This window comes from Ahaetulla prasina, chromosome 1, assembly GCF_028640845.1.
Source record: "Ahaetulla prasina isolate Xishuangbanna chromosome 1, ASM2864084v1, whole genome shotgun sequence".
In the NCBI taxonomy this organism is placed as follows: domain Eukaryota; kingdom Metazoa; phylum Chordata; class Lepidosauria; order Squamata; family Colubridae; genus Ahaetulla; species Ahaetulla prasina.
In genome coordinates, this window is record NC_080539.1 from 209,150,196 (window position 1) to 209,176,430 (window position 26,235).

General features: G+C 42.1%; 1 protein-coding gene across 1 annotated transcript in view; it reads right to left on the bottom strand.

Annotated features, from left to right (window-relative positions):
- The window catches only part of ZNF804A (zinc finger protein 804A), a 297,820-nt gene that overhangs the window by 6,583 nt on the left and 265,002 nt on the right, over positions 1-26,235 (bottom strand). The window contains exon 3 of the mRNA XM_058189216.1: positions 16,689-16,819. Coding sequence (XP_058045199.1) covers positions 16,689-16,819 — 131 coding nt within the window. The remainder of the gene's footprint in view (positions 1-16,688; positions 16,820-26,235) is intronic.

Here is a 26,235-nt window from a genome sequence, read left to right on the forward strand (position 1 = left end):
GCAGCACTGCCACTGAGAAAACCCAATGAAAGGAATTCCCTTAGGATATTTTCTTTTGGAGATGACAAAAGGTAGTATGAATGCAGCTGTAAAATTATCATATGTTACCTGTAATTATTCCATCTCAGCCCCATATTTATTGAAATGCTCTCCTTTTTTTTGTAATAATTTCTAAGCTTTTTGTTGTGATGTTGTAAGAATCCCCAAATCCCCAAATTCCCAAATTTTAACCTAAGACTGGCTACTGTTGACCTCACCTCATTCCTAAGAGGTCTGTAAGGGGTGTGCATAAGAGCACTAGCATGCCTATCATTCCTGTCCTAATGTTCCCTTTGGTTGTATTCATTTTATGTATTCAATTCATGCTTATACTTATATATATTATCTAATACGTACTTGACAAATAAATAAATAAAATAAAAATAAATAAAGAAGTGGTAAAAATAAATGCAGAAGTATTTCTCAGAGGTATGGTAGTTTCCAGAACCTGGAGATTCTTGAGCAAAGATGTTTTCAATGGCTACCCCTTCTCTCATTGGGATCTCCTCTTCCTCCTTTCTATTCCCTTCTTCCACTGACTTGTCCTTTTCCTCTGAGATCAATATCTGTAACTGCCTACACTTAGCCAGCATTTCCTGTTTTGACGTTCTGCAAATATATTAATATAACTCATAATGAACTAGAATTCTTAGAACCATACTCCACACAACCTAGGTGCCAATAAATTGTAGAAAAGGACATTGAATGAGAGTGAATGGATTGCCCCTTGCTTTTCTTTCCCTTATGATTCCTAGGGACACTGGTCAGCTTGAGGAATACTAATCGCTAAGAGGATCCCATTTACAGCCTTCTTGAGTTATGGATCTTGGTATTTGGCCATTGATGACTCACTTTAAAACCCCCAATCAACATCAGATTTCTGTTAGATAAAACCTGCATATACAAACCATTCTCTAACTTTTTTTTTTCCTCTTGGAATTTTTAAGACTACCCTGGTATTAAATATTACCAATGATTCTTTGAACACAGATCAATGTATGCAACTGCTTGACATTTTATGTTAGTTTTAGTAGCACTCTACATTCCTCACCAAGAACCCCTGCTGTTTACTGTGGTGGCTTGAGGGATTTTGATATAAATAATATGCATTAATATTTATTGTGGTAAAGACAATTACAATTTCAAAAAAAAGAAATATAACAACACGGATCTAATAAAACTTTTACCACACGGAGAAGTCTGCTGCAAAAATATTCAAGTATTCCACTCAGCCTCATTAATTAGGTCACATTTCTTTCCAACACAAAAATTCTGTTTCCTGGAAAACTGAGCACATATATAGTTGTTGAATCTTTCATTTGGTCTAATGTAACCATCTTTTATGGAAAATGCACTGTGATTTGAGTCTACATTTAACTACTAGCTATCTGGGCAAATGAACTAGCCAATTAAAGTATCTGCAAGCTACAAGGACAGAATAACAATTGAGCATTTTCCATAGACTTTTTGTGTCAGAAAGGAAGAATTTGTCTTGAATTTGACTTTTGGATCTGCAATGATACTGCCAAGACCAATTAGAGGCAGCTTCGAAACTAGGGGACGGAAGCTCCACAACTCACGAGCTCAGATGGTATTCTTAGTCATCCTTTCAGTCCATGAAAAGAGGACTAGACAAGGAAAGAAGAATATAGAAAATGATTGACTGCCTGTCAAAATTATGTCCGTGGGAAAGATTGGGTTTCCAGGGTCTAGAACAGCATTTTCTGGATGGTAAACTATTATTACATTTCAAACTGAATAGCAATAATGTTTGGTTGCAGATTGTGAGATTATTGAGTTCCTCAGGAGCATAGGTTGGAGAAGAAAACTCTGATGAAATTATATCCAAGAATGACTTGTACCCTAGGAGCATGGTTGCTCACATAGTTATGCAGCTGGGTTGGAGGTTAACAAGCTTGTGTTCGAGACCTGAGTGCTGCTGCATGGTGGAGTGAGCTCCCTTCATTCACTCCAGCGCTTTGATGGGAAATGAAATGAACCCCCACAAGTCTCCCCACTAGAATGATGATGTAATGATAATGGTGCTCCATCACTGGAGACTTTTAAGAAGAGACTGGACAGCCACTTGTCTAGAATGGTATAGTATTACCTGCTTGAGTAGCAGGTTGGGCTAGAAGACTGCCATGGTCCCTTCCAACTCTAGTATTCTGTTGTTATGTTATTCTGTCATCAGTTAATACTTTCTACCCAGAAGTAGCTTGAATGATGCCTTCAGTATGAACTGGATGGGGATTTGTACCCTCTTAAAGAAAATGACATAAACATAACAAAGAACACTATTCACAAGGATTTCTATATACTATATCAATTTAAAAAAAAACGATGAACATAATTAACTTCAACAATTACAGGAAAGAAATATAATTTAATAATTGAGATCTAGAGATAGGATTCTCATAATTAGAATAGAGCAAATGGATGGGATTTATTCAAAGGAGGACTGGGATTGTTTGGTCCTCAACCCAGTGCTCTTTTGCAATTTCATTAATGGGTTTGAGAAAGAGGTGAAAAAAAAAATACTCATTAGATTTGCAGAAGGTTCAGAATTGGATTAGAAAGCTAAAATAACAGATAGAGATTTACTAATTTAGAAAATTTTAATTGATCATGATAGGTTAGAGAAATGTAATCAAGACAAAGTTCTTAGGGAAAATATCAATTGGGCACATATATGATGGAGAATATCTGTGAAAAGGTTCTTCCTATTCTACCTGCTCACCATTTGATTTGGCTGCCAAAAGGCAAATGTAACTTTAGGATGCCTCAACGTAATTTCCAAATCAGGGGAAGAAGGACCATGACTTTATTCTATATGGGTCAGACTCATCACAGCAGAAGGATCCAGTCCAGGGAAGATTCACTTACCTTCCGTATCGATTTGCAAATGTGTGCGCGCGAGCATCTTCCACACATGTGCAACACCTTCTGTGCATGCACAGAGCCTCAAAAACATGGAAAAATGGGACATCATGATTTCCGTTTGGGTGGGCAGGGCATCCTACAGTCGCCCCTACCGGTTCACCCAAACCTGTTAGAACCGGCTCAATACCACCACTGATATGATCTTTGTCAGTACACAAGCTGGGTTCAGCTTATAGCAAATCCAACTAGGATGGATAGAGAGTAGAATGTAAATGAAGAACGATTTGAAGGAAAAGGCAATACTGAGCTTTGAGACGTGTAAGGGAGGATTTGACAGTGTTCTTAAAATATCTGCAAGGATGTGTCACAGAAAGTCAAGACCTATTCATTCTGGAATAACAGATTTAAGTTGCAGGAAGTCAAAGTTTAACTTATTAGGAAGGGGAGGGTAACTTTTTGACTGTAAGAGAATTTAGCAATAGAACCAATTGCCGTATTTTTCAGAGTATAAGACGCACCTTAGTTTTTGGGGAGGAAAATAAGAAAAAAGCTGATTGGCAGGTGGATCAGCCTCCCAGAATACCCCTAATCAGCTGTTCCCAGAGGTGAATTTTAGCAACAGGTTCCTTGGTTGTGAGCTCTGTGCCTTGCTTTTTTTTTTGCTTTTTTTTTCTGCCTCTGAAACTCTGTTTCAGAAAAAACTTTTTTCTGTCTCTGAAAGCCTCCAAAACAGAACTTTAGAAAAAAAGCCTCTGAAGCTCTGTTTGGGAGCTTCTTTTATGAAGCTCTATTTGGGGGCTTCTTTTCTGATGCTTTTTTCAGCCTCTTAAACCTCCGTTTGAGAAGCTGGGTGGGTCTACATTCAGAGTATAAGATGAACCCAGATTTTCACCCTCTTTTTTGGGGGGAAAAGGTGTGTCTTATACTCCCAAAAATACAGTACCTAGAGAAGTTGTCCCCCACCCCCACCTCTTTCACTGCATATATTCTAGCAGAAGCTATCATGGATGTTTAATTTGGATTTCTGTTCCTAATGGGGAGTTGGGTTTGATGGGGTAAATGGTTCCTTCCCACTTTATGGTTCTATGGCTCTCTCTCTCTCAGGTGGCAGGGGCTCTCTAAGCCCTTTTAGAAGGAGTCTTGCTGTGGATGATGATTTCCCAGGAAGCAATCACAGCTGAATTAGAAGCCTCATAGCAGCCCCCTCTCCAGTGTTTTTAACTACTTTTTTTTTTTTTTGAATGCATGGTGTGGTAGCACTTTTAAAATGACCTTTAAACACATTCCTACTAGATGCCAAAATTGTTGTGAGAAAAGGAGCATAGAACCTCCTGTAGTCATTTGGAACAGCTGCTTTAAGAGCCGCAGTGACCCTCTATCAGCCGGGCTTGCATTTTCTCTGATGTAGCGTGTAGAACTCTTTAACTGCAGTTCTAAAACATTTATAGCAGCATCTAAATGTATACTGTACCCCGGGGATCCAGCTTGCAATTTCAGATATGTATACACATAGGTTGATCCACTGTCCTTCACCCTCTCTGAAGTACCCCCATTAATAAATATACCATTAAGTATAACACAATCATTAGCACAGCATGGGGAGTTGGATATGGCCCTCTAGCTGTGAGTTATTTAAATGTTACAAAGGCTTGAGAAGCAAGAGAAAAAGAAATAATATAAAAGCCAGACTGCAACTCGCTAAAGCTAAATTCCTGGTTTTAAACTGCTCAGCAGAACTCTACGAGGCTAAATATTTTTGGTGAGTAAGATCTTGGCTCTGTAAAAGAAGGATTTGAATGTCACCCATTCTAGTTACTTAGGTTCTCAATATGTAAATGTCTTTCATACATACTTTGATATATTTTCTGATTTGGAGGAAAGTAGATCATTTAACACAATTAAAGCAGGGGTGAAATCTACTTACCTTCCCTACCAATTCAGAAGTGTGCATGCGCCATCGTCGCGTCCGATTTTTGACCCTTTGCACATGCACAGAATGTTTTCAGCATGCGCAGAGGGTTAAAAACCAGGAAGTAACGATGTCCAGGAGGGTGGGCGGAGCCTCGTGCTGCCGCTGCTACCGATTCATCGAACCATGCGCCGCGGGCGCTACCGGCTCACGCAAGCAGGACAGAATTGGCAGGATTTTACCACTGAATTAAACCATGTGTAGAAGAAAAACTATAATCAATTAAAAGGTATTAATTTACCTTCAGTGGAGAGCCAGAGACAAAGAATGTGAAAGACATAAGAGTTATGTTAATTAAAACTGTTGACCCAACTGTAACCTGAAGGCAAATTCTGAAGTGCATCTTTGCTTCTCTGAAGGTTTGGTCAAAATGGCTCCCCCAAACTCCATGATACTTTTTTTCTGTCCTACAGAGCAGAGGTATCTGTGGGATTGGGGAGTTGCCTCAGAATGGTGAAAGAAGCTCTATGCCATTGCAACATGAGTTCCAATCATTTGATCGATGTCTGTGACATTATGTGGGTAAAATTTATATAATCCTACCTGTATAAAATGAATGGGATTTGTATTGTTTCCCCCTTTGACTCTCCATGCATGGATATCTCTGCTGGCATGAATGCCTACTGCCTTTTGCTAGTATAACAAAGAACATTTTTCCATTGGAGTGCTGCCTTAGCACTTACTGCATCCGGGCAACGCTGCTTTTCCATAAGCCAATGATTTCGTTTTTACTTCTGCAAGGCCATATAAAAATTAAAAAGGGCAGAATTTTAGAAATGGGCCTAGAGGAACAAAGGAATTCAAGTGTCTGGTCATTAACATATCGCTGAAATGGCACAAACAATACCCATATCAGTGGAAATAAAAGCAACTACAAAAAGGATAAAGAATTCATGGACCCTCACACTTGCTAACCTAGATTTCATATCTATTTTGATTTTAGAAAAAATCCTAAACCTACCCTAGAAAATCTTGGATTTATGGTGATCATGGATAAATTGTGAAATGAATTTTCTTTAGATTTTCCTGTTGCAATTCTTTCTTGTTAGCGTTCCCTTTGCTGGGGAATCTTGTTTTTCAGAGCACTTTAATTTTTCCAATCACATTTTTATCACTGGGGAAAAAAAATAGCCACCAAATTGTGATAGGTTCAATATTTCCATAATGAGGGCAAAGCTGCAGTACTTTCAAAACTATAGGAAATGACATTAAAATGGCAGCCAGAGGATTGAGAGGGTGCTAAGAGGTTATGGTTTACGCTATTAGCAGTTTGAATGTGTGGCTGCACCTCAGTAAAGATTGTAAAACTTGAGCAATCTAAAAGTATGACAGAGATCAGCAATCACAAGGCATCCTCTGTGTTCAGTTTCTACACTACAGACTGACTTGTGTAGGTGTTACTACTTAATGTAATTAAACATTTGACTAATCACACATTTTCATAATGGTTCCCCAGTTTTTGAAGATCACCTTATGTTTATCTAATTCCAGACTGGCAAGCAATTTGGATATTTGAAGACTATCTTTAGGGAACATACAAGGAGCACTGATAATCAGCAAAAGATGGAGTAAAATTATTTCCATGTTAGATCTGCTTGACATTCCAGTACTACATCAAATTAACTCTCTCTGAGTTTATAGCAAATGCACCAAGGAGAGAAAATGTACATGAAAAGGAAGCCCATATATTCATAACTGAAGCTGATCGGACACTAGTTAGGACCTATTCTAGGACCTACCTAGTGGCAATGAGGGAAGCGAGGCGCTCCTACGCCTCCACCCTCATTGCGTCGGCAGATAACCGCCCGCCGCCCCAGCTGGGTGACCCGCTCTCTCCTACATCAGGAGGTGCGGGATGACCCTTTGCAGGGACGAGCCGAGGAGTTTAGTGGTTATCTATACGATAAAATCGCTCAGCTGAGGGACGGTCTGGACCGAATTTGGGATGATCCAAGCGAGAGAGAGGAGGCACGTCTTGTTGAGCACATTTGGGATGAGTTTGACCTTGTGGCTCCCGAGGACGTGGACAGGTTGTTGGGGAGGCTTCACGGCACGACATGTTTACTGGACCCGTGTCCTTCCTGGCTGGTACTGGCCACTCAGGCGGTGACACGAGGCTGGCTCCAGAGGATTATCAACGCCTCTTTGTTAGACGGGGTTTTCCCTGCCGCCTTGAAAGAGGCGGTGGTGAGACCCCTCCTTAAGAAGCCCTCTTTGGACCCAGCTATTTTGGGTAATTATCGTCCAGTCTCCAACCTTCGCTTTGTTGCGAAGGTTGTAGAGAGTGCCGTGGCGCGACAGCTGCCCCAACACCTGGATGAAGATGTCTATCTAGACCCGTTCCAGTCCGGCTTCCGACCCGGATACAGCACGGAGACAGCTTTGGTCGCATTGGTGGATGATCTCTGGAGGCCAGGGACAGGGATATTCCTCTGCCCTGGTCCTATTAGACCTCTCAGCGGCGCTCGATACCATCGATCATGGTATCCTGCTGCGCGGTTGGGGGATTGGGAGTGGGAGGCACCGATATCGGTGGTTCTCCTCCTATCTCTGACCGGTCGCAGACAGTGTTGACAGGGGCAGAGGTCGACCGCGAGGGGCCTCACTTGTGGGGTCCCACAGGGGTCGATTCTCTCGCCCTGCTGTTCAACATCTACATGAAGCCGCTGGGTGAGATCATCAGTGGTTTCGGGTGAGATACCAGCAGTACGCTGACGACACCCAGCTGTACTTTTCCACCCGGACCACCCCAATGAAGTTGTCAAGTGCTGTCCCGGTGTTTGGAAGCTGTACGGGTCTGGATGGGGAGAAACAGGCTCAAGCTTAATCCTCCAAGACGGAGTGGCTGTGGATGCCGGCACCCGATTCAGTCAGCTGCAGCCGCGCTGGCTGTTGGAGGCGAGTTACTGGCCCCAAAGGATAGGGTGCGCAACTTGGGGTCCTCCTGGATGATCGGCTGTCATTTGAAGACCATTTGACGGCCGCTCCAGGAGGGCCTTCCACCAGGTTCGCCTGGTTCGCAGTTGTGCCCTTCCTTGATCGGGATGCCTTATGCACAGTCACTCATGCGCCTGCTACCTCTCGCTTGGATTACTGTAATGCTCTCTACATGGGGCTCCCTTGAAGTGCACTCGAGGCTTCAGTTAGTCCAGAATGCAGCTGCGCTGGTTATAGAGGAGCTACGCGTAGCTCCCATGTAACACCGCTCCTGCGCAGACTGCACTGGCTGCCTGTGGCCTTCCGGGTGCACTTTAAGGTGTTGGTTATGACCTTTAAATTGCTCCATGGCTTAGGACCTGGGTACTTACGGGACCGCCTGCTGTTACCACATGCCTCCCACCGACCCGTACGCTCCCATAGAGAGGGACTTCTCAGGGTGCCGTCCGCCAAACAATGTCGGCTGGCGGCCCCCAGGAAGGGCCTTCTGTGGGGCTCCTACACTCTGGAACAGGCTTCCCCGGGTTTACGCCAAATACCCGACCTTCGGACATTTCGTCGTGAACTCAAGACTCATCTTTTTATCCGCGCGGGGCTGGCTTAAAATGGGATTTTATTGTTTAAATTTATTAATTTTAAACGGGGTTTTTTAGTATGGTAAATTTTAATCATTGGGCTAATTTAAAATAAGTTTTTTAAATCGTATTTTAAATTTGTATATTGTATTGTTGGTTTTATTATGCCTGTACACCGCCCTGAGTCCTTCGGGAGAAGGGCGGTATAAAAATCAAATCAAATAAATAAATAAATAAATAAATAAATAAATAAATAAATAAATAAATATTCATGTTTCATTCTGTAATCAGTGACATTAAATCCTTTATTTGTGGCTGCCAGGATCTCAGAAATCTACTATCAAATTTTGACAAACTGTTTAAAAATGGTGGGATAGTTTCTCACTTTTATTTTATAGAGGAGGGGAAGAAAAAAATGATGTGTATAAACCTATATTATCCTTAGCATAAGAAACATTCAACAGATATTCTCCAATTTTTTTAGAAAAAAAATCCTAAAAATTGTGTGTCTCTGTTTATTTTTGTAACATCATTGTCAGCCACACTTAGACCAAACAAAGAACTTCAGCTGGTAAAAAGTTACCTGTCCAGACTGAAAAAGGCAGATATGAATACCATCACATCCTCTTTGTAGACTTTAGTTCAGCTTTCAACACCATCATTCTTCTAACTAAGCTAAACCAGCTAGCGGTACTTGAACACACTTGTAAGTGAATCATAAGCTTCCTAACAGACAGGAAGCAGCAGGTGAAGCTAAGCAGAATCACATCAGATACCTGTACAATTAGCACAGGGGCCCCACAAGGCTGTGTGCTCTTTCCACTTCTCTTCTTTCTATATACCAATGACTGCATCTCAAATGATCCATCTGTTAAACTACTGAAGTTCGCAGATGACACAACAGTGATCGGTCTCATTCAAGACAATAATGAATCTGCATACAGATGAGAGGTTGAACAACTAGCCTCGTGGTGCAACCAGAACAATTTGGAACTGAACACACTCAAACCCATAGAAATGGTGGTGGACTTTAGGAGAAACCCTCCCACACTACCACCTCTTATAATATTAGACAACACAGTATCAACAGTAGAAACCTTCCAATTTCTAGGTTCTACCATATCTCAAGATCTAAAATGGACACCTAACATCAAAAAAAGCACAGCCAATAATGTCCTTTTTGCGCCAACTCAGAAAGCTCAAACTGCCCAAGGAGCTGCTGATCCAGTTCTACAGAGGAATTATTGAGTCTGTCATCTGCACCTCTATATCTAACTGGTTTGGTTCTGCAACCCAACAAGATAGACACAGATTTCAGAGGATAATTAGAACTGGAGAAAAAATAATTACTACCAACCTGCCTTCCATTGAGGACCTCTATACTCCATGAGTCAAAAAGAGGGCTGTGAAAATATTTACAGACCCCTTGCATCCTGGACATAAACTGTTTCAACTCCTACCCTCAAAACAATGCTACAGAGCACTGCACACCAGAACAACTAGTGTTGTTTCCAAACACCATCACTCTACTAAACAAATAATTCCCTCAACACTGTCAAACTAGTTACTAAATCTGCGCTACTATTAATCTTCTCATCGTTCCCATCACCCATCTCCTCCCACTTATGACTATATGACTGTAACCTTGTTGCTGGTAACCTTAACGATTTATATTGACTGTTTCCTAATATGATTTGATTGCTTATTTGTTCCCTATGACTATCATTAAGTGTTGTACCTTATGATTCTTGATGAATGTATCTTTTCTTTTATGTACACTGAGAGCATATGCACCAAGGCAAATTCCTTGTGTATCCAATCACACTTTGCCAATAAAAAATTCTATTCTATCAAACTAATGACAAGTGGTAGAACAATCAGCTTTCGACTGATTATTATTATTATTTATTATTATTATATTTGTATACCGCCCTTCTCCCGAAGGACTCATGGCGGTTCACAGCCAGTAAAAACACAGTACATACAATACAAATTTAAAAAACTATATGAAAAACTGATTCAATAACGGCCTAAAAATTTAAATACAATATAAAACCCCGTTTAAAACCCTGATTAAAACCCTAAAATTAAAACTATGTTCAAGCTAGTCCTGCACGTCGAAACAACAGCGTCTTCAGCTCGCAGCGGAAAGTCCGGAGGTTGGGGAGTTGACGAAGCCCCGGAGGCAGCTCATTCCAGAGGCGGGAGCCCCCACAGAGAAGGCCCTCCCCCTGGAGGTCGCCAGCCGACATTGTTTGGCTGACGGTATCCGGAGAAGGCCCTCTCTGTGAGAGTGCACTGGTCGGTGTGAGGCTACTGGTGGCAGTAGGCGGTCCCGTAGATACCCCGGTCCTAAGCCATGGAGTGCTTTGAAGGTGATAACAAGCACCTTGAATTGGACCCAGAAGATCACTAGGAGCCAGTGCAGACTGCGCAGGAGAGGTGTCACACAGGAGCCACGAGGTGCTCCCTCTATCACCCGCGCAGCCGCATTCTGGACCAGTTGAAGCCTCCAGGTCCCCTTCAAGGGGAGCCCCATGTAGAGAGCGTTGCAGTAGTCCAGGCGTGATGTAAAAGGGCATGCGTGACTGTGCATAAGGAAGCCCGATCCAGAAAGGGGCGCAACTGGCATATCAGGTGAACCTGATAAAAAGCCCCCCTGGCGACGGCCGTCATATGTTTTTCTAAAGACAGCCGTGCATCCAGGAGGACGCCCAGATTGCGAGCCCTTTTCGTGGGAGCCAATGACTCGCCCCCAACTGTCAGCGATGGAACTAGCTGACTGTACCGGGCCGCTGGCATCCACAGCCACTCAGTCTTGGTGGGATTGAGTCTGAGTCTGTTTCTCCCTATCCAGACCCGTACGGCCTCCAGGCACTGGGACATCACTTCAACAGCCTCGTTGGGGTGGTTAGGGGTGGAAATATACAGCTGAGTATCGTCAGCGTATAGGTGACAATTCACCCCCAAACCACGAATGATCTCACCCAGCGGCTTCATGTAGATGTTGAACAGAAGAGGCAAGAGAACCGACCCTTGCGGCACCCCACATAAGAGGCACCTCGGGGCTGATCTCTGCCCTCCTGTCAACACCGTCTGCGACCGGTCGGAGAGGTAGGAGGAGAACCACCGATGAACGGTGCCTCCCACTCCAAGTCCCATGAGTCGGCGCAGCAGGATACCATGGTCGATGGTATCAAAAGCTGCTGAGAGATCTAGTAGGACCAGGACAGAGGAACAACCTCTGTCCCGAGCCCTCCAGAGATCATCAACCAACACGACCAAGGCTGTTTCTGTGCTGTAACCAGGTCGGAAACCAGACTGGAATGGATCTAGATAGACGGTTTCATCCAGGTACTAGGGCAACTGACGTGCAACCACACTCTCAACAACCTTCGCCACAATATGAAGGTTGGAGACAGGACAGTAATTTCCTAAAATAGCTGAATCCAGGGAGGGCTTCTTGAGGAGGGGCCGCACCACCGCCTCTTTCAAGGCGGTAGGGAAAACACCCTCCATCAAAGAAGTGTTCACAATTCCCTGGAGCCAGCCTCGTGTCACGTCCCGGGTGGCCAGTACCAACCAGGAGGGACACGGGTCCAGTAAACATGTGGTCGCGTTCAGTCCCCCCAATATCCTGTCCACGTCCTCAGGAGCCACAGAATCAAACTCATCCCAGATAGTAACCCCAAGACCTGCCTCTCCCATCCCGCCTGGATCTACCCAGTCAGTGTCCAACCCTTCCCGAATCTGAGCAATTTTATCAAACAGATACTGTCCAAATTCTTCAGCTCGACCCTGTAAGGGATCATCCACTGCTCCCTGTTGAAGGAGCGAGCGGGTTACCCTAAACAGGGCGGCTGGGCGGTTATCTGCTGATGCAATGAGAGTGGAAAAATATTCCCGTTTCGCCACCCTCGTTGCCACTAGATAGGTCCGAATATAAGATCTAACTAGTGTCCGGTCAGATTCAGAGCGGCTGGACCTCCAGATACTCTCTAGGTGTCTTCTCCGGAGCTTCATCTCCCTCAGCCCCTCGGAGTACCAAGGGGCTAAATGAGATCGGCACCAGGTCAGAGGCTGCAAAGGCACAACTCGGTCTAGAGCACCAGTCGCCGCCTGATCCCAGGCAGCAACTAGATCCCCAGCCGAGTCGTGGGCCAAATCCTCAAGGAATGGCCCAAGCTCCGTCTGGAACCTCTCAGACACCTGGGACGGAACCAACGAGTCGGTTCTGTCTCCCTGCAGTGGGGGTCAGCGGTTCAAAAGTCCAGCTGAATGATCTGACCATGACAAGGGTCTAATAACTAACTCCCCTAACTCCAGATCATTCAACCACTGGCCAGAGATGAAAATCAAGTCCAGAGTGTTTTCCCCGATGTGAGTGGGACCGTCAACTAACTGGGTCAGGTCCAAGGCCGTCATGGAGGCCATGAACTCCCGAGCTGACGTGGATGCCACCCCCGCCGACGGTAGATTGAAGTCCCCCATGACCATAAGTCTTGGGGTCTCCACCACCGTCCTGGCGATTTATTTATTTTATTTCTTTATTTATTAAACTTATATACCGCACCATCTCCCATAGGACTCAGGGCGGTTCACAGGCATATTAAAACAATATAAAACAATATAATAAATAGACTTTTAAAACCCAGATTAAAACTAAATATTATCAAGGCCTGATCACTAAAACAATAAGAACCAATAAAACCCCCATTAAAATTTGTTTAAAACATTTTTGTTCTTAGGCTAGTCCCGCGCGCTGAAATAATAGAGTCTTCAGTTCACGTCTGAAGGTCCGGAGGTCAGGGAGTTGTCATAATCCAGGAGGAAGCTCATTCCACAGGGCTGGTGCCGCCACAGAGAAGGCCCTCCCCCTGGGGGTCGCCAACCTGCATTGTTTGGTCGACGGCACCCTGAGGAGGGCCACTCTGTGGGAGCGCACAGGTCGTTGGGAGGCAATCGGTGGCAGAAGGCGGTCTCGAAGGTATCCCGGTCCTAAGCCATGGGCGCTTTAAAGATGGTAACCAAAACCTTGAATTGCACCGGAAGACTACGGTAGCCAGTGCAGGCCGCGCAGGATAGGTGTTATATGGGAGCAACGCGGTGCTCCCTCTATCACCCGCGGCCACGTTCTGGACTAACTGGAGCCTCGGGTGCTCTTCAAGGAGCCCCATGTGAGAGCATTGCAATAGTCCAGGCGGGAAGTGGCGAGGCGTGAGTGACCGTGCGTGGGCGTCCCGGTCAAGGAAAGGCGCAACTGGCGAATCAGATGGACCTGATAAAAGCTCCCCTGGCGGCGGCTGTCAAATGATCCTCTAAGGACAGCCGGTCGTCCAGGAGAACGCCTAAGTTGCGCACTCCTCCTGGGGTCAGTACTTCCTCCCCACAGTCAGCGATGGTATAAGCTGACTGTACCGGGAAGCCGGCACCCACAGCCACTCTGTCTTGGATGGGTTGAGTCGAAGCCTGTTCCTCCCCATCCAGACCCGTACGGCCTCAAGACACCGGCCCATCACCTCAACGGCTTCATTGGGGTGGTTCGGGGTGGAAATGTACAGCTGGGTGTCATCAGCATACAGGTGGTAATCCACCCCGAAACCACGGATAACCTCACCCAGCGGCTTCATATAGATGTTGAACAGGAGAGGCAAGAGGACAGACCCCTGAGGCACCCCACAAGTGAGGCGCCTTGGGGTCGACCTCTGCCCCCCTGCCAACACCGTCTGCGAACGGTCAGAGAGATAGGAGGAGAACCACCGATACACGGTGCCTCCCACTCCCAATCCCCCCAACCGTCGCAGCAGGATACCATGGTTGATGGTATCAAAAGCCGCCGAGAGATCTAATAGAACCAGGACAGAGGAACAACCCCTGTCCCGGGCTCTCCAGAGGTCATCCACCAACGCGACCAAAGCCGTCTCGGTGCTGTAACCAGGTCTGAAGCCGGACTGGAACGGGTCCAGATAGACAGTTTCCTCCAGGTGTTGAGGTAGCTGATTTGCCACCACACTCTCAACAACCTTCGCTAAAAAGCGAAGGTTGGAGACTGGACGATAGTTAGCTAAAACAGCGGGGCCCAGGGAGGGCTTCTTAAGGAGGGGCCTCACCACCGCCTCTTTCAAAGCAGCGGGGAAGACACCCTCCAACAAAGAAGCGTTGGTAACTTCCTGGAGCCAGCCTCGTGTAACCTCCCGGGTGGCCAGCACCATCCAGGAGGGACACGGGTCCAATAAACATGTGGTGGAGTTCAACCTGCCCAGCAACCTGTCCATGTCCTCAGGAGTCACAGGATCGAACTCCGCCCAGATAACATTCTCAAGACCTGTCCCCGTCATCCCGCCTGAATCTATCCAATCAATGTCCAAGCCGTCCCGAATCTGAGTGATTTTATCAGACAGATATTGAACAAAATCCTCAGCGCGCCCCTGCGATCACATCTAGCAGCTCGGGCAGGGCTTCTGTCACGCAGCAAGGAGCCAGGTACATGATCAGTAAACCCACCTGCATCCCCCGGCCCCACTTCACAAGGAGGGACTCGCATCTTGCTATCTGTGGCACAGTGGTCTCCCTCGGTTCTAGACTCTCGTGATGATGAAGATAGGTAGTGGATTGCTTCTGCCTTTTAGGATCAACCATCAACAATGAAGGAACAAGTAATCAAGAAATATATTGTAAAGTAGCACATGATAAAGAGATATGAAGGACATGGAAAAGAGATTTCAATGCTGTGATGGGTCTATTCATCCAGAGGTCAGTATTATCCAAGCCCTGGTATTTCCTTGATACTCAATGGAAGTGAAAGTTGGATTTTAAAAAACTAGAACAGGAACAGTACTAGCAGCTTCGAATTTTGGTGTTGGAGAAGACTGCTGAGAATACTATGGGCAGCCAAGAAAACTAACCAATGGATCATCAAACAAAGCAAACTAGCATTCTGACTTGAAGCACAAATGACCAGGTGCAAATGATCCAGTTTTGGACACATATTTCCTAGTTCTATGGAAAATGCTGCAATGAAAAGTAGAAAGAAGGAGAAGAAAAGGCCAACCAGCATAAAGGTGTATGGTTTGGTTACAGTTGCAACAGGTGCAGTGTTTGGACACTTGAAAGATCAGATTGGGGATAGATCAAATCTACGTATGTGATTGTGAGGAGTCAATAATGACTTGATGGGTTATAATCAATGAGATTGATATAGAACACTCTTTCTATGAAGGGAAGGACTTCAGCTATGAAAAGCTTTGGATCCAGCAAAAGGTTCCTAATGTCAGAAAGGGGAAAATTACTATTCCTTCTCTATTTACAACCCCCAGAGCCATATCTACACAGTTTTAATCACCCAGAGCAGAGGTGAAATGCTACTGGTTCAGACCAATTCGGCCGAACAGGCAGTGATGGCGGTGGCTGGTTCTGGGAACCGGTAGCAACGCAGCATGAGGCTCCATCCACCTGCCCAGTTGTCACCTTTTTTTAACCCTCTGTGCATGTGCAGAAAAGTCTGCGCATGCCCAGAGGGTCTGCACATGCACGTGATGTGTACACGGCGCATGCACTTCCGAACCAGTAGGGAAGGTAAGTAGATTTCACCCCGACCCAGAGCACATTTTCAAAAAGAAAACAAATATGTAGAAGAATGGGCTCACCCACAAAAGTCATCTCACCTCCTTCTTTTGGCAGAGATAAGAGATTCCGACTCCCTTCCAGCAGAATTAATGAAAATGTTGCAGAGAATCAACAGCACACTGAAATAACTCTTTCCTTCAAATACTTAACCTGTCTGTCATTGACTTAAATTCCTCTGCTTGCCTTTATCAATATAGATATACAAACGTATGTCCACACATACACATACATTCCTACATGCACATACATACACACACACATGACACACACATCACAATCACTGGTATCTGAGGGTGAGTGGTCAAACCGGACAAGATGCTGAATGTGTCATCACAGCTCTACGCCTTCAGATGGGATGAGCTTGCACTGAAATAATGCTCCTGCCATCCCTTAGAAACCATTACCTATGACGTATTTTAATTAAATGTATGCCATTTCTTGAATGTTTAACTTTCTTGAAAAGCAACAATACTTTTAAAATGCTTATTTCTTTGCATTGTAGCAAAACTAGTTGTCAGGTACAGATTTGCCAGGGGAAAAAAAATCTTTTTGTTATTCTGCTTTGAGATCACAATGGTCAATGACGTTCTTCCCCCCTTTCTTTCTTTTTTCCCCTCTTTTTTTGTGTGTTTTTTGCGTTTTAATAATTTCTCACTCACCATGCAGCTTCTTTTCTGAGTTCAGCTAACTTGTGCAAGCGTTGAAGAGCTTTCTCTTGTTTCTTTTCATCCTTTCTTGATTTGGACGCTACATTCCGAGCAAACTCCCTCTGTTTTAGTTCCTTGAGCCTCTGTTAGAAATAATTGGAAGCAAACAAGAAAGAGAGAAACATTAATGCAAAGAAAGGAACTTCTATGAAGATATCACTTTGCAATACCACAATTTAATGTTGACTAGACTATTTGACAGGAAGAAATGAATGTGCTCTGGCATTGCTGTGATGTACTGTTTTTAAAAAATGGTCAAGAAATTCGGGGCTGCTTATATGGTGTGTGTTTTTTTTAACGTAGTAAGATCTGCCTTGCAATTTCTCAAAAATTCGATTTTCCTATCTTATTCCTAGGCTACTTTAGAATTTATTTCTCAGCATGGTATTTTTGAGTTTATTGATATAAATGCTTGAAATGGCTGTAGTGGTTATTTTTCTTGTTCGTCTCACATAGTTTCATCACTCTTAAAGACCCTGGTACTCAGCGGAAACTGCTTAGAGGACTGTTCTGTCCTAATCTTCCATTAGGATTTAATTGATCCATGAGAAGTTAGCAAATGTAGGATGCTGGAACAATAATTATGCAATGAAACATTACACATTCTAAAACACAATGTGGCCATCTCCTAACCAGGTAATTACCAGAACCCCATATTCTAAATATGAGAATATTACTGAGATTTTCTTCTCCTTGAAATAAATTGCAACAATCATTCTTTTTTCATGAAATCCCATGAGAATTGTTCAAGAAAAAAGAAAATAAATTTCTGCCAGAGACTAAGTAAAATGCTCTATTTCTTTAATGTTAAAAAGATATTAGTTTAAAATGAGGCAGAATTCCTTACATTTGGGGGAATGTGCAATTGGTATTGTTTATTTCCAAAAACACTTTGCCTTATGAATCTGAATCCCCATGAATCTGCAAACCTTCTCCTTCTGCACATCCAGAAGCTATTCTAACATCGACAGAAAATCCCAATATACAAACAGTAACTCTGTCTTGCTTGACTTCAACTATCCAAAAATTGCCCTAACATGTTAGAAAGTTAGGTAGGCATACCTGGAGAATAATTAATAATAATAATAACCTTTATAGTCATTGCACAATATATGTATAACAAGATTGGCTAAGCTCCCTCAGTGCACACCCCCAACACTATATAACTCACAATGAAGACAGAAAATCCCTAACCCAATAAATCATATTAACAAATACCCAGTCCTATTGCACCAGTGTGAACATGTTACACGTTGCGCCGGCCCTGCAGGTCCACATACTGTGTACTTATGATGTTATTTTGCACTCAGGAGTCTGATAGCCCATGGATTAAAAACTGTTCCTCAGTCTGTTTGTGTGGCTGGCTATGCTTCTATATCTCCTTCCCGATGGTAGAAGGTTAAAGAAGTGCTGACCAGGGTGTGAGTCGTCCCTGAGGATTTTCCTCACGCATTTTTTTGCATGAGGCTGCCCTAGCCCTCAGTCCAGAATGAACACTTGTCAAGCTATGGCCAAAGTGACAGTCTTTTTTAAAGTTGTTCAGCCCTCATAGGCACAGCACAAGAACAGCTTAAACCTGCATTGTGGAAGTGTGCATAGTCATTCCATCGAGTTAATCAAAGATTAAACTTTTCAATCTGCTGTGTATCCAAACAAGCTCCAAAAAAATCAAACCCATTACATGTTCAATCTTGGAAGATAAACACATTCCATTAGTGTAATAAAAAATGGCCTGATGAATCAATCAAACACTGCACTACTTTATTAAGAGCAATCTTTTAAAACAAATATTTACCCTATGGCGAGCAGTAGCAATCCTGTTCTTCTCCTGCAAGGCTGTCCTAAAGCTACTAATAGCTGTTGTGAAAAGGGTCCTTTTTTAGCAAGTTTGAATTCATAAAAATGAAGCCTGTGATGACAGATATTGGGATAAACAAATTGCAGGAGAAAGATTTTCAGACTAATAGGAATACCTGCAAAGAAACAGAATTCAAGTGGCTCTGCCCTCTCAAATTTCCCAGTGTTTTGTCTTATGTTTTCATTACAAAAGGCAAAAGGTTTGCTCTGATTTCCAAGTATATAAGGAAGATATATATTTGCTGTCTATCTGAGCAATGGTATTAATGCAAACACAGATTTTCTTAGTAACGAATTATAAAAATAAAGCTGGAGAAAATTGTTTATTTTGAATTTTAAGATGAATTTATTTAATTCTGCATTTTAAAACTAGAACAAAAACTGAAAGTAAACAATGCAGCGAAAATATATAGTTCTCTAATAACAAATGTTATGGAAAATTGCATCCAAAATATGCATGTTTTTGAAAATTGAACAAAATCCTTTGAATAAAACAAAACGTTTGTGAAATATGCAGATATTTTCAGTGAGAACACCTTGAGGTAGTCCAGAATTTTGTCAGAAAAAAAGATGAATAAACATTACTCTAAACAAGTGCAGCTAATGATGACTTAAGACTGTTTTTATACCACACAAATATGCAAATGGAGTAAGAACTTCATGTTTGAGTAATGCAGCTCAGGGGGAAATAATCAGAATAATCAGTCCTTCCACATAAAAGTTACCTGAGTTTTCTTTAAACCTTGTATTTTGCAACCAAATCAACTGATCTCTCTTTGTAATACTTGTTCTGCAGCATAACTTTCTCAATTGATTGCTCTTCACTTGGTACTCCTTTTTACTTACTTCTCACTTACTTACTTCAATGATTTGGAAACTTCTTGGTTTGATGTTAGAGCTAGAAACACTCCGCATATTCATATATCCTTGGTTTCGGATTGATAGATCTCATTTTCCGTAGGGTGTCTCCTGGGCTTTTCTTCTCCATTGATACTTCTTTCCTGTTAGACTTTCAGCTGTCTTGAGGGATGTTTTTTTTAAAAGAATTCCATTGCTCTTAGTTGTTTTTTTTTCACTTTTAAATTTAGCTGCTGGGATTTTACTTCTTTGCCAATACCATGCCTACTGGATATGTTTTCCTTTCATTTTATTTTGGGGGTTAATATTTACATTTCCTTTTCTCCATGTTTCTGTTCTTACTATGTACATTTTCTATGCAGCGTATTAGACTTCACACAAGGTATGACAATACTGGAAACTTCAGACACTTAACTCCTATATTCAGGAAGTTGCTTATAGCCTAACCTTCACAAATATAACTTGGTTCATCAACTTTCCTGAATACAATGATGAAGTCATGTATGCATAGAAAACCTGATTGCTGCAGTCTACGGAAACAAGCTCTTTCAGTAAATGTGCCTTAAAGTGTACATTCTAGGCTCTTTGGGGTTAATGGACTTTTAGTGTCCAGGGTTGGGTTGTTTCCTGCCCTGAGAATTGCTGGCCCTTGTCTTACCACTTTTAGCTGTCACCATTACAGACTCCAAGTTTTATAGCTTACTTTTGTTCTTATTTTTTAAAAAAATTGAGAACTGCCTTCATTGGATCAAAGCACTCAACATTAATGAGTAGATATGAAGTGATGATCTGCACTTGTCATTTGATCCCAATCTTTAGGATTTAAATAAAGCTGCAAAGTCTCTGAGGTCCTTGAGACTTCTGCAATGTCATTTACTCCTTCTCCTTCCTTGGTCTTCCACCTATCTTTCTCACTCCTCCATTTATAGATCTGCTAAGATTTTAACTGAATAGAATATAAAAGAATAAGGTGTATAAGGTATTATGGTAACTGGAAAATACAAGTCCAAATGAGACTTAAGTGTATGTGTATCAGCACTCACTGTTTCAATAGCTTCTGTTTCTGTGGTTAGGGTTAGTACTGAGATATAATCTTTCATGGAACTAACCTAATTTAACTCTGCAATTTATAAATGTAGCTGGCTGCACTAATACAATTGGAGATTTCTTTTCTTTTCTTTTCTTCTTAATAGGAATCTTTACGCAGCGCATTTATATTTATTTGCTCTTTATTGTTTCCATATGCCCCCTTTTCTCATTTTGACTGTACATGCATCTGTTTGTCCATGTGCTTTCATAATTCTTTGAAAGATGCCAAGAAAAAAGGCAAAGTGAATTATTACGGTATACTTGAAATGGTTGTTATTTCAATGGTCCATTCTCACGTTCTAAGGAACTCCAATACACTTTAAGGAGTACCAATACATTGTACAACAATTTACAAACAATCATGACTTCTACTGTTACTATTTTTCAGATGGAGTTTAAGAAACTTCATAATCTCTAGCAATTAGAAAGTAGCTTTGTTTGAATAAAACATCTGGATCTTTTAAATAGTATAAATCCAGACCCTAAGACTTATTTTTATGACAGTTCTTCTGTGGATTTCTCTCTCTATCATAAGAGAGAACATTCTGCAGCTATGATCCTGGACATACTCTATGTTCCTTTTTTCTCTTTAAAATCCAAGTACAGAAACTGTTTTAATATTCATGTTCTGTTCTTTGAATATTAATATGGCCACACAAGAAGAATGTAAACATATTACCCTCTGGACCATTGTGTGCTATTTCAGTACTAGGCACTTCAGCAAGATTCAGAGAAACTGGAACAGGTGCAGATGAATATCAGAGAAGACTTAGTGCAATATTTACACAGAAAGAGAGAGAAATGTGGTATGTTTGGCCTTAAAAGAAATGTACATAATAGCATTTATAAGTTTTGGAAGGAACATTAAAACTTATACTGAAAACATTACTTAGAGAGACAGTGGACTTTCCTTTACCAGATGATCTGAAGCAGAAGCTAGACAGCAGCTGAGGATGTTTTCATTTAGATTCCTGCAACAAAAAGTTGTCCTTGATGCCTTAATAACCCCTTTATGAACTCTATGATTTTATGAAATGAAAAAGTACAGCACTGCTGTGTGAATTGAGGTAGATTCAACAGACAATGAGAGTCATTGTGAAATGGGTATCTGATGGTATGTCAAGCTGTAACTTTGTAAGTTTCTTAGGTAGATGTAAGACAATCAAGAGGAACATGACCCATCTCACAGGTTGGGTTGAATTTCTGAAGTCCCTAAAATTACAGCAGGAGACAGGAAGGCATACAGAAGAACATTAGAGGCATAATAAATGGAATGAGGAAATGGATGTGGATAGCAGAAATTCAAGGAAGGATTCAAATTAGGGTGCTCTGTTTGTAGAGTAGGATTGGGCAGGGGATTTAAGCTTGTATGAATGAGGGGAAACTTTCACACAAGTGGGAGATATCACAGGACCAAGGGCAAATATAGAAATGTCAGTAGTATTGGGAATAAGGGACAACCCAACTCACCTAACAGGGTTGTTATGGGGAAAATAGGAGGAAGGTGCACTGGATATGCTCGCTGCCTTGAGTTAATAAAGGTGGGATACAAATATACAAATAATACTACATCTGTTTGAAGAACAGAACATTTTAGTATTGGGGGGGGGGGATCCTATTATTTCCTCCTTTGATTTCTGTATCTTTGCGCCACACAAAATATCCTGACTGTGCTATTTGAAGACGTTAAAATATGCTGAACTAGTTTACCTGGCTTTAAAAAAAAAACAGATCAGCAGTGATCGGTTATTTTTCTTTCATTTAAATAATGTTCTAGTGGAGCAGACAGTGACCCTAATCGGGATCCTTCTAGTGGAGCCGTGGGCAATTTTCTGAGTACATACCATGATTAATTCAGCCTAGCACTAAAAGGAGTTTAGAATTCAATTACAATGCATTTGGATCACTGAAGATGTTAGGCACTTCAGGGTACCAATAGCACGACAACTTCCTTTAGTAAGCAAAAAAATTGGATCAACCATTTTTTTGGTTTATAATATTTGACAATCCATGACTGGCTAATTATTCAAAAACAATGAGACCACAGATGTTTTCAGGGAACATGGAATTCTTTGATCTCTTCCATGTCAAACTGGGCCACCATTAAATGATTACCTTTATTTTGGGCATAAAATCCTTGATGCTTAAAATACCAATTTGGCAAAGTATCAATCAGGTATGGGGGAAGGGGGTATCTTCTCCCACATCTGAAGAATTTTTCTATCTATCATGAAAGTTTTTAAAACTTTATAAAATGATAATCCTAGAACAGTGGTTCTCAACCTTGGCAAGATGTATGGATTTCAACTTCTGGTTGGGGGATTCTGGGAATTAAAGCCCATGCATTTTAAAGTTGTCAAGCTTCAGAAATATTGCCTTAAAGTATGGTAACTGAGGAGGCATCCAGTCCCAAATTCCTCCTTCCAAAGGCAAAAAAGAGATATCCAATGGGAACACAAATGCCTCCTTATCTCCAAGAAAGATGCTTCTGTCTCCTCTGCCAGCATTAGCTCAATTTTACATAAGTTATTCTTTGCCTTCAGCTCTTAAGCTCCATAGTGCTAAGTGTCAGGGCTCCAATGAATTCCCTAATTAACTCATGAGCCTCGAACCAAGTTTCAAAAGAAATCCAGTTATTTATTAGGAGCAACATGTCGGCAGCTTCCCAAGTGTAGTCAACTCTGCCGCACATAATTTATGACTCAACTATGACCCCGTTTCCACCCTCCTCTCAGGCTGTGTCATAAATCACATTCTCCAATGAGGCACTTTCATGGGCTATAGAAACCACGCCTCACTAACTGGCTTGGGTAATCTAAGATCCAACCTTGGAGGAAAGTATGCATGGCATTTGCTTGTGAATGTGGCTGCTGAACTGCTTTGACAGATCTCCCCCCTTTCTGCCCATGACAACTCAAGAGCAGACTAGAAATGCTTTGCAAGTTGACACTAAGACTGTATCTGGATCAGTACATATATTGTATTATTCAAATAAGGCAATGAGAGATGATGGAGGATGGATGAAAGCAAGTGTTCTTCAAGCAACAAGCTTTATTGGGTTGATAAAAATATAATAAATCAAATTAGTAAGTGTGCTTGTCAGTTCATTGACAAAACAGGGTTGGCAATACTGCTTTATTTATTATTTATATCCATACATCCATATATATTTTTATGGTCATCCATCTATCAAGGCACTCTGGGTGATGAAGATTTGAAGACAGTCAGTCAAATCCCAATCAAACATTTACTGTTTCCAATTCATTTAGAATGTATGCCTGTTAAAATGCACAATAAAAAGACCATGTTTTGGGCCCTAAAGAAACCCCAATAGCAACATGAAAGCTACAGCTGCAACTACAACTACATCACAGTCTGCTTTGTGGACTTTTGTGGAAATAGCCAGGACTTCATAGGCTTCTGGAAACCCAGGAGACCCAGGGGATGCTCACTCTGCCCTATCTAGTGGGATAAGTGGGAACTATTTGGGAGAGGTGGTCATGTATATAACCCAGTTCTGCTGTGTAGGGCTTTAAGATGATAATCAGACCCTGAATTGTACCTGGAAGTTTATTGGAAGCCAGTGCACCTCATAGAAAGTGTTCTTATACATGGAGCACCCAATATTGCATATGCTGCTGCATTTTGAACCATCTGAGCTTCTAATGCTATTCAGGGGCAGCTCCATGTACAGTGCATTGCAACAGTCCAAATGGGAGGTGACTAAGGCATGAGTTTCCCCAAGCAATGCCTCCTGAATAGGAATAGATGCAATTTGCGAGTTGATGCAATTAGTGTACAAGTGATAATTGTACAAAGGTTCTCTTGGTCATAACTCCAACCTGTTCCTCAAATAGGACACTTGAGTCCAAGAAAACCCAACAATTGTGCACCAATTCTGCTTCAGGGAGTGTTCCCCATCTAGGCTAAATGTTGGAAGATCACTAGATGCAGAGTTCCTAAAACCCACAGTCACTCAGTCTTTTTAGAGTTGAACTGATTCTTCACTATCTAGACTGGGAAAGATTTATACTTGAGTCTCATCAGCATATTAATGATACTTCTCACACACACACACACACACACACACACACACACACACGAGAGAGAGAGAGAGAGAGGGAGCTTTGCAGCTTTGCCAAAGTTCTGTCAGAGTTCTCAGGGCAGGCAGGAGACCAGGATGTGACTTCAGCAATCCAAATTAGACTTTGCCTGACTCAAAGAATGCCAGAAAGCAGATCGTTTACATAGGCCATGGGGTGTGGCTCCATGACTTAGCACTTATCCAGGCCTGCCCCTCCCTTCCTTTTGCTGACGTCGCCTTTCCATTCTCCGGAAGCGTGGATCTATCCACTGCATCATTTTGTCCCCAGCTGCTGACAATTCCAGCTCGTGGCTGGCTTCAGGCGCACATGTTATCGGGGGGAGGTTTGTTTGCTCAGTTTGTCCGGGCATGGTGCCAGAGCTGGGGGCTGGAGGCATGCCAGGACATTCTTCTGCACTATCAGTCACTGGCTGAGATAGCAGGAGATGAGAGGGGCCCGGCTGCAGAGAGGGGGGCGAGCGAGGCACAACAGTGTTTTGGTACTATATCCCAGCTTGAAATTGAACTGAAACAGTGCCGTATCATCTGCTTCCTCCAGAGCCCCCTGGAACTGTGAGGCTACAATCTTCTTAACATGGTTCACCAGAAAGGAAAAGTTGGAAATGGAATGGGAATTGTCTAGTACTGCTGGAACCAAGGATGACCTTTTGGGAACGTGCAACATCTCTTTTATGCTTTTTTTCCCTCTCTTACAAATGGACATTTAGCTAGATTATTGCTGTACTTATCTAAAATCACTTTTTTCCCCCCAATGAATGAAAAAAGCATGAAAATCACTGAGGAAAAGTTTACCATGTTTGCTAGTGATCAAGGAACAAGTTATATATAGTGTTTTATATACTCTAATGCTCAGCAATGGTGCATTTTAAAGCAATCACCCAAATGGTATAAGGAAATATTTTAAACATGGTATCCCATAGGCTTTTTGAGTCAAACATTTACTATCTCCAATTCATTCAGAATGCATGCCCATTAAAATGCACATTTCCATCTCAGAAATAATTCATTCAGTGAAGTAGTCCCTTCCTGAAAGACAGAAAACTGTGATATGGAACAGATTCAACCATAGTTATGAAATGTGTACAGTAAGTGTATACAAGCCTATCACAACAATAAGAATCTCTCAGCTCATGTTGCTTAGACTGGTCTAATTATTCCCTTTACATTCCTTTTCTAGTTGCAACATAAAGCAACAGTCTTTTTAAAATGTAGAACTATAAATTCATAAAAATGCATTATCCATCTTTCCTTTATGACTCAGGAAGTTTGGTCGTTTGATCCATATATGCATTGCCTTTTATTAAGAGGCATGCATATGTGTGTGTGTGTGTGTGTGTGTGTGTGTGTGTATGTGTATATGTGTGTGTGTGTGTGTATTGGAAAACTGAGACAAATTATTAAGAACTTCAAGTGTAATATGATTATACTTAGAAAGGCTGTACCTCTTGCAAAGCATTTTTTAAGAAAAGCATCTCAGATGTTTGATGAAAGTGACACAAGGCTATCATTTAATTAAAGCATTAAAAAAAGTTCTGTTGCAGAAAGCTTCATAATTGTATTGTTCCAATGTTTATTCAAATGATTTAAAAA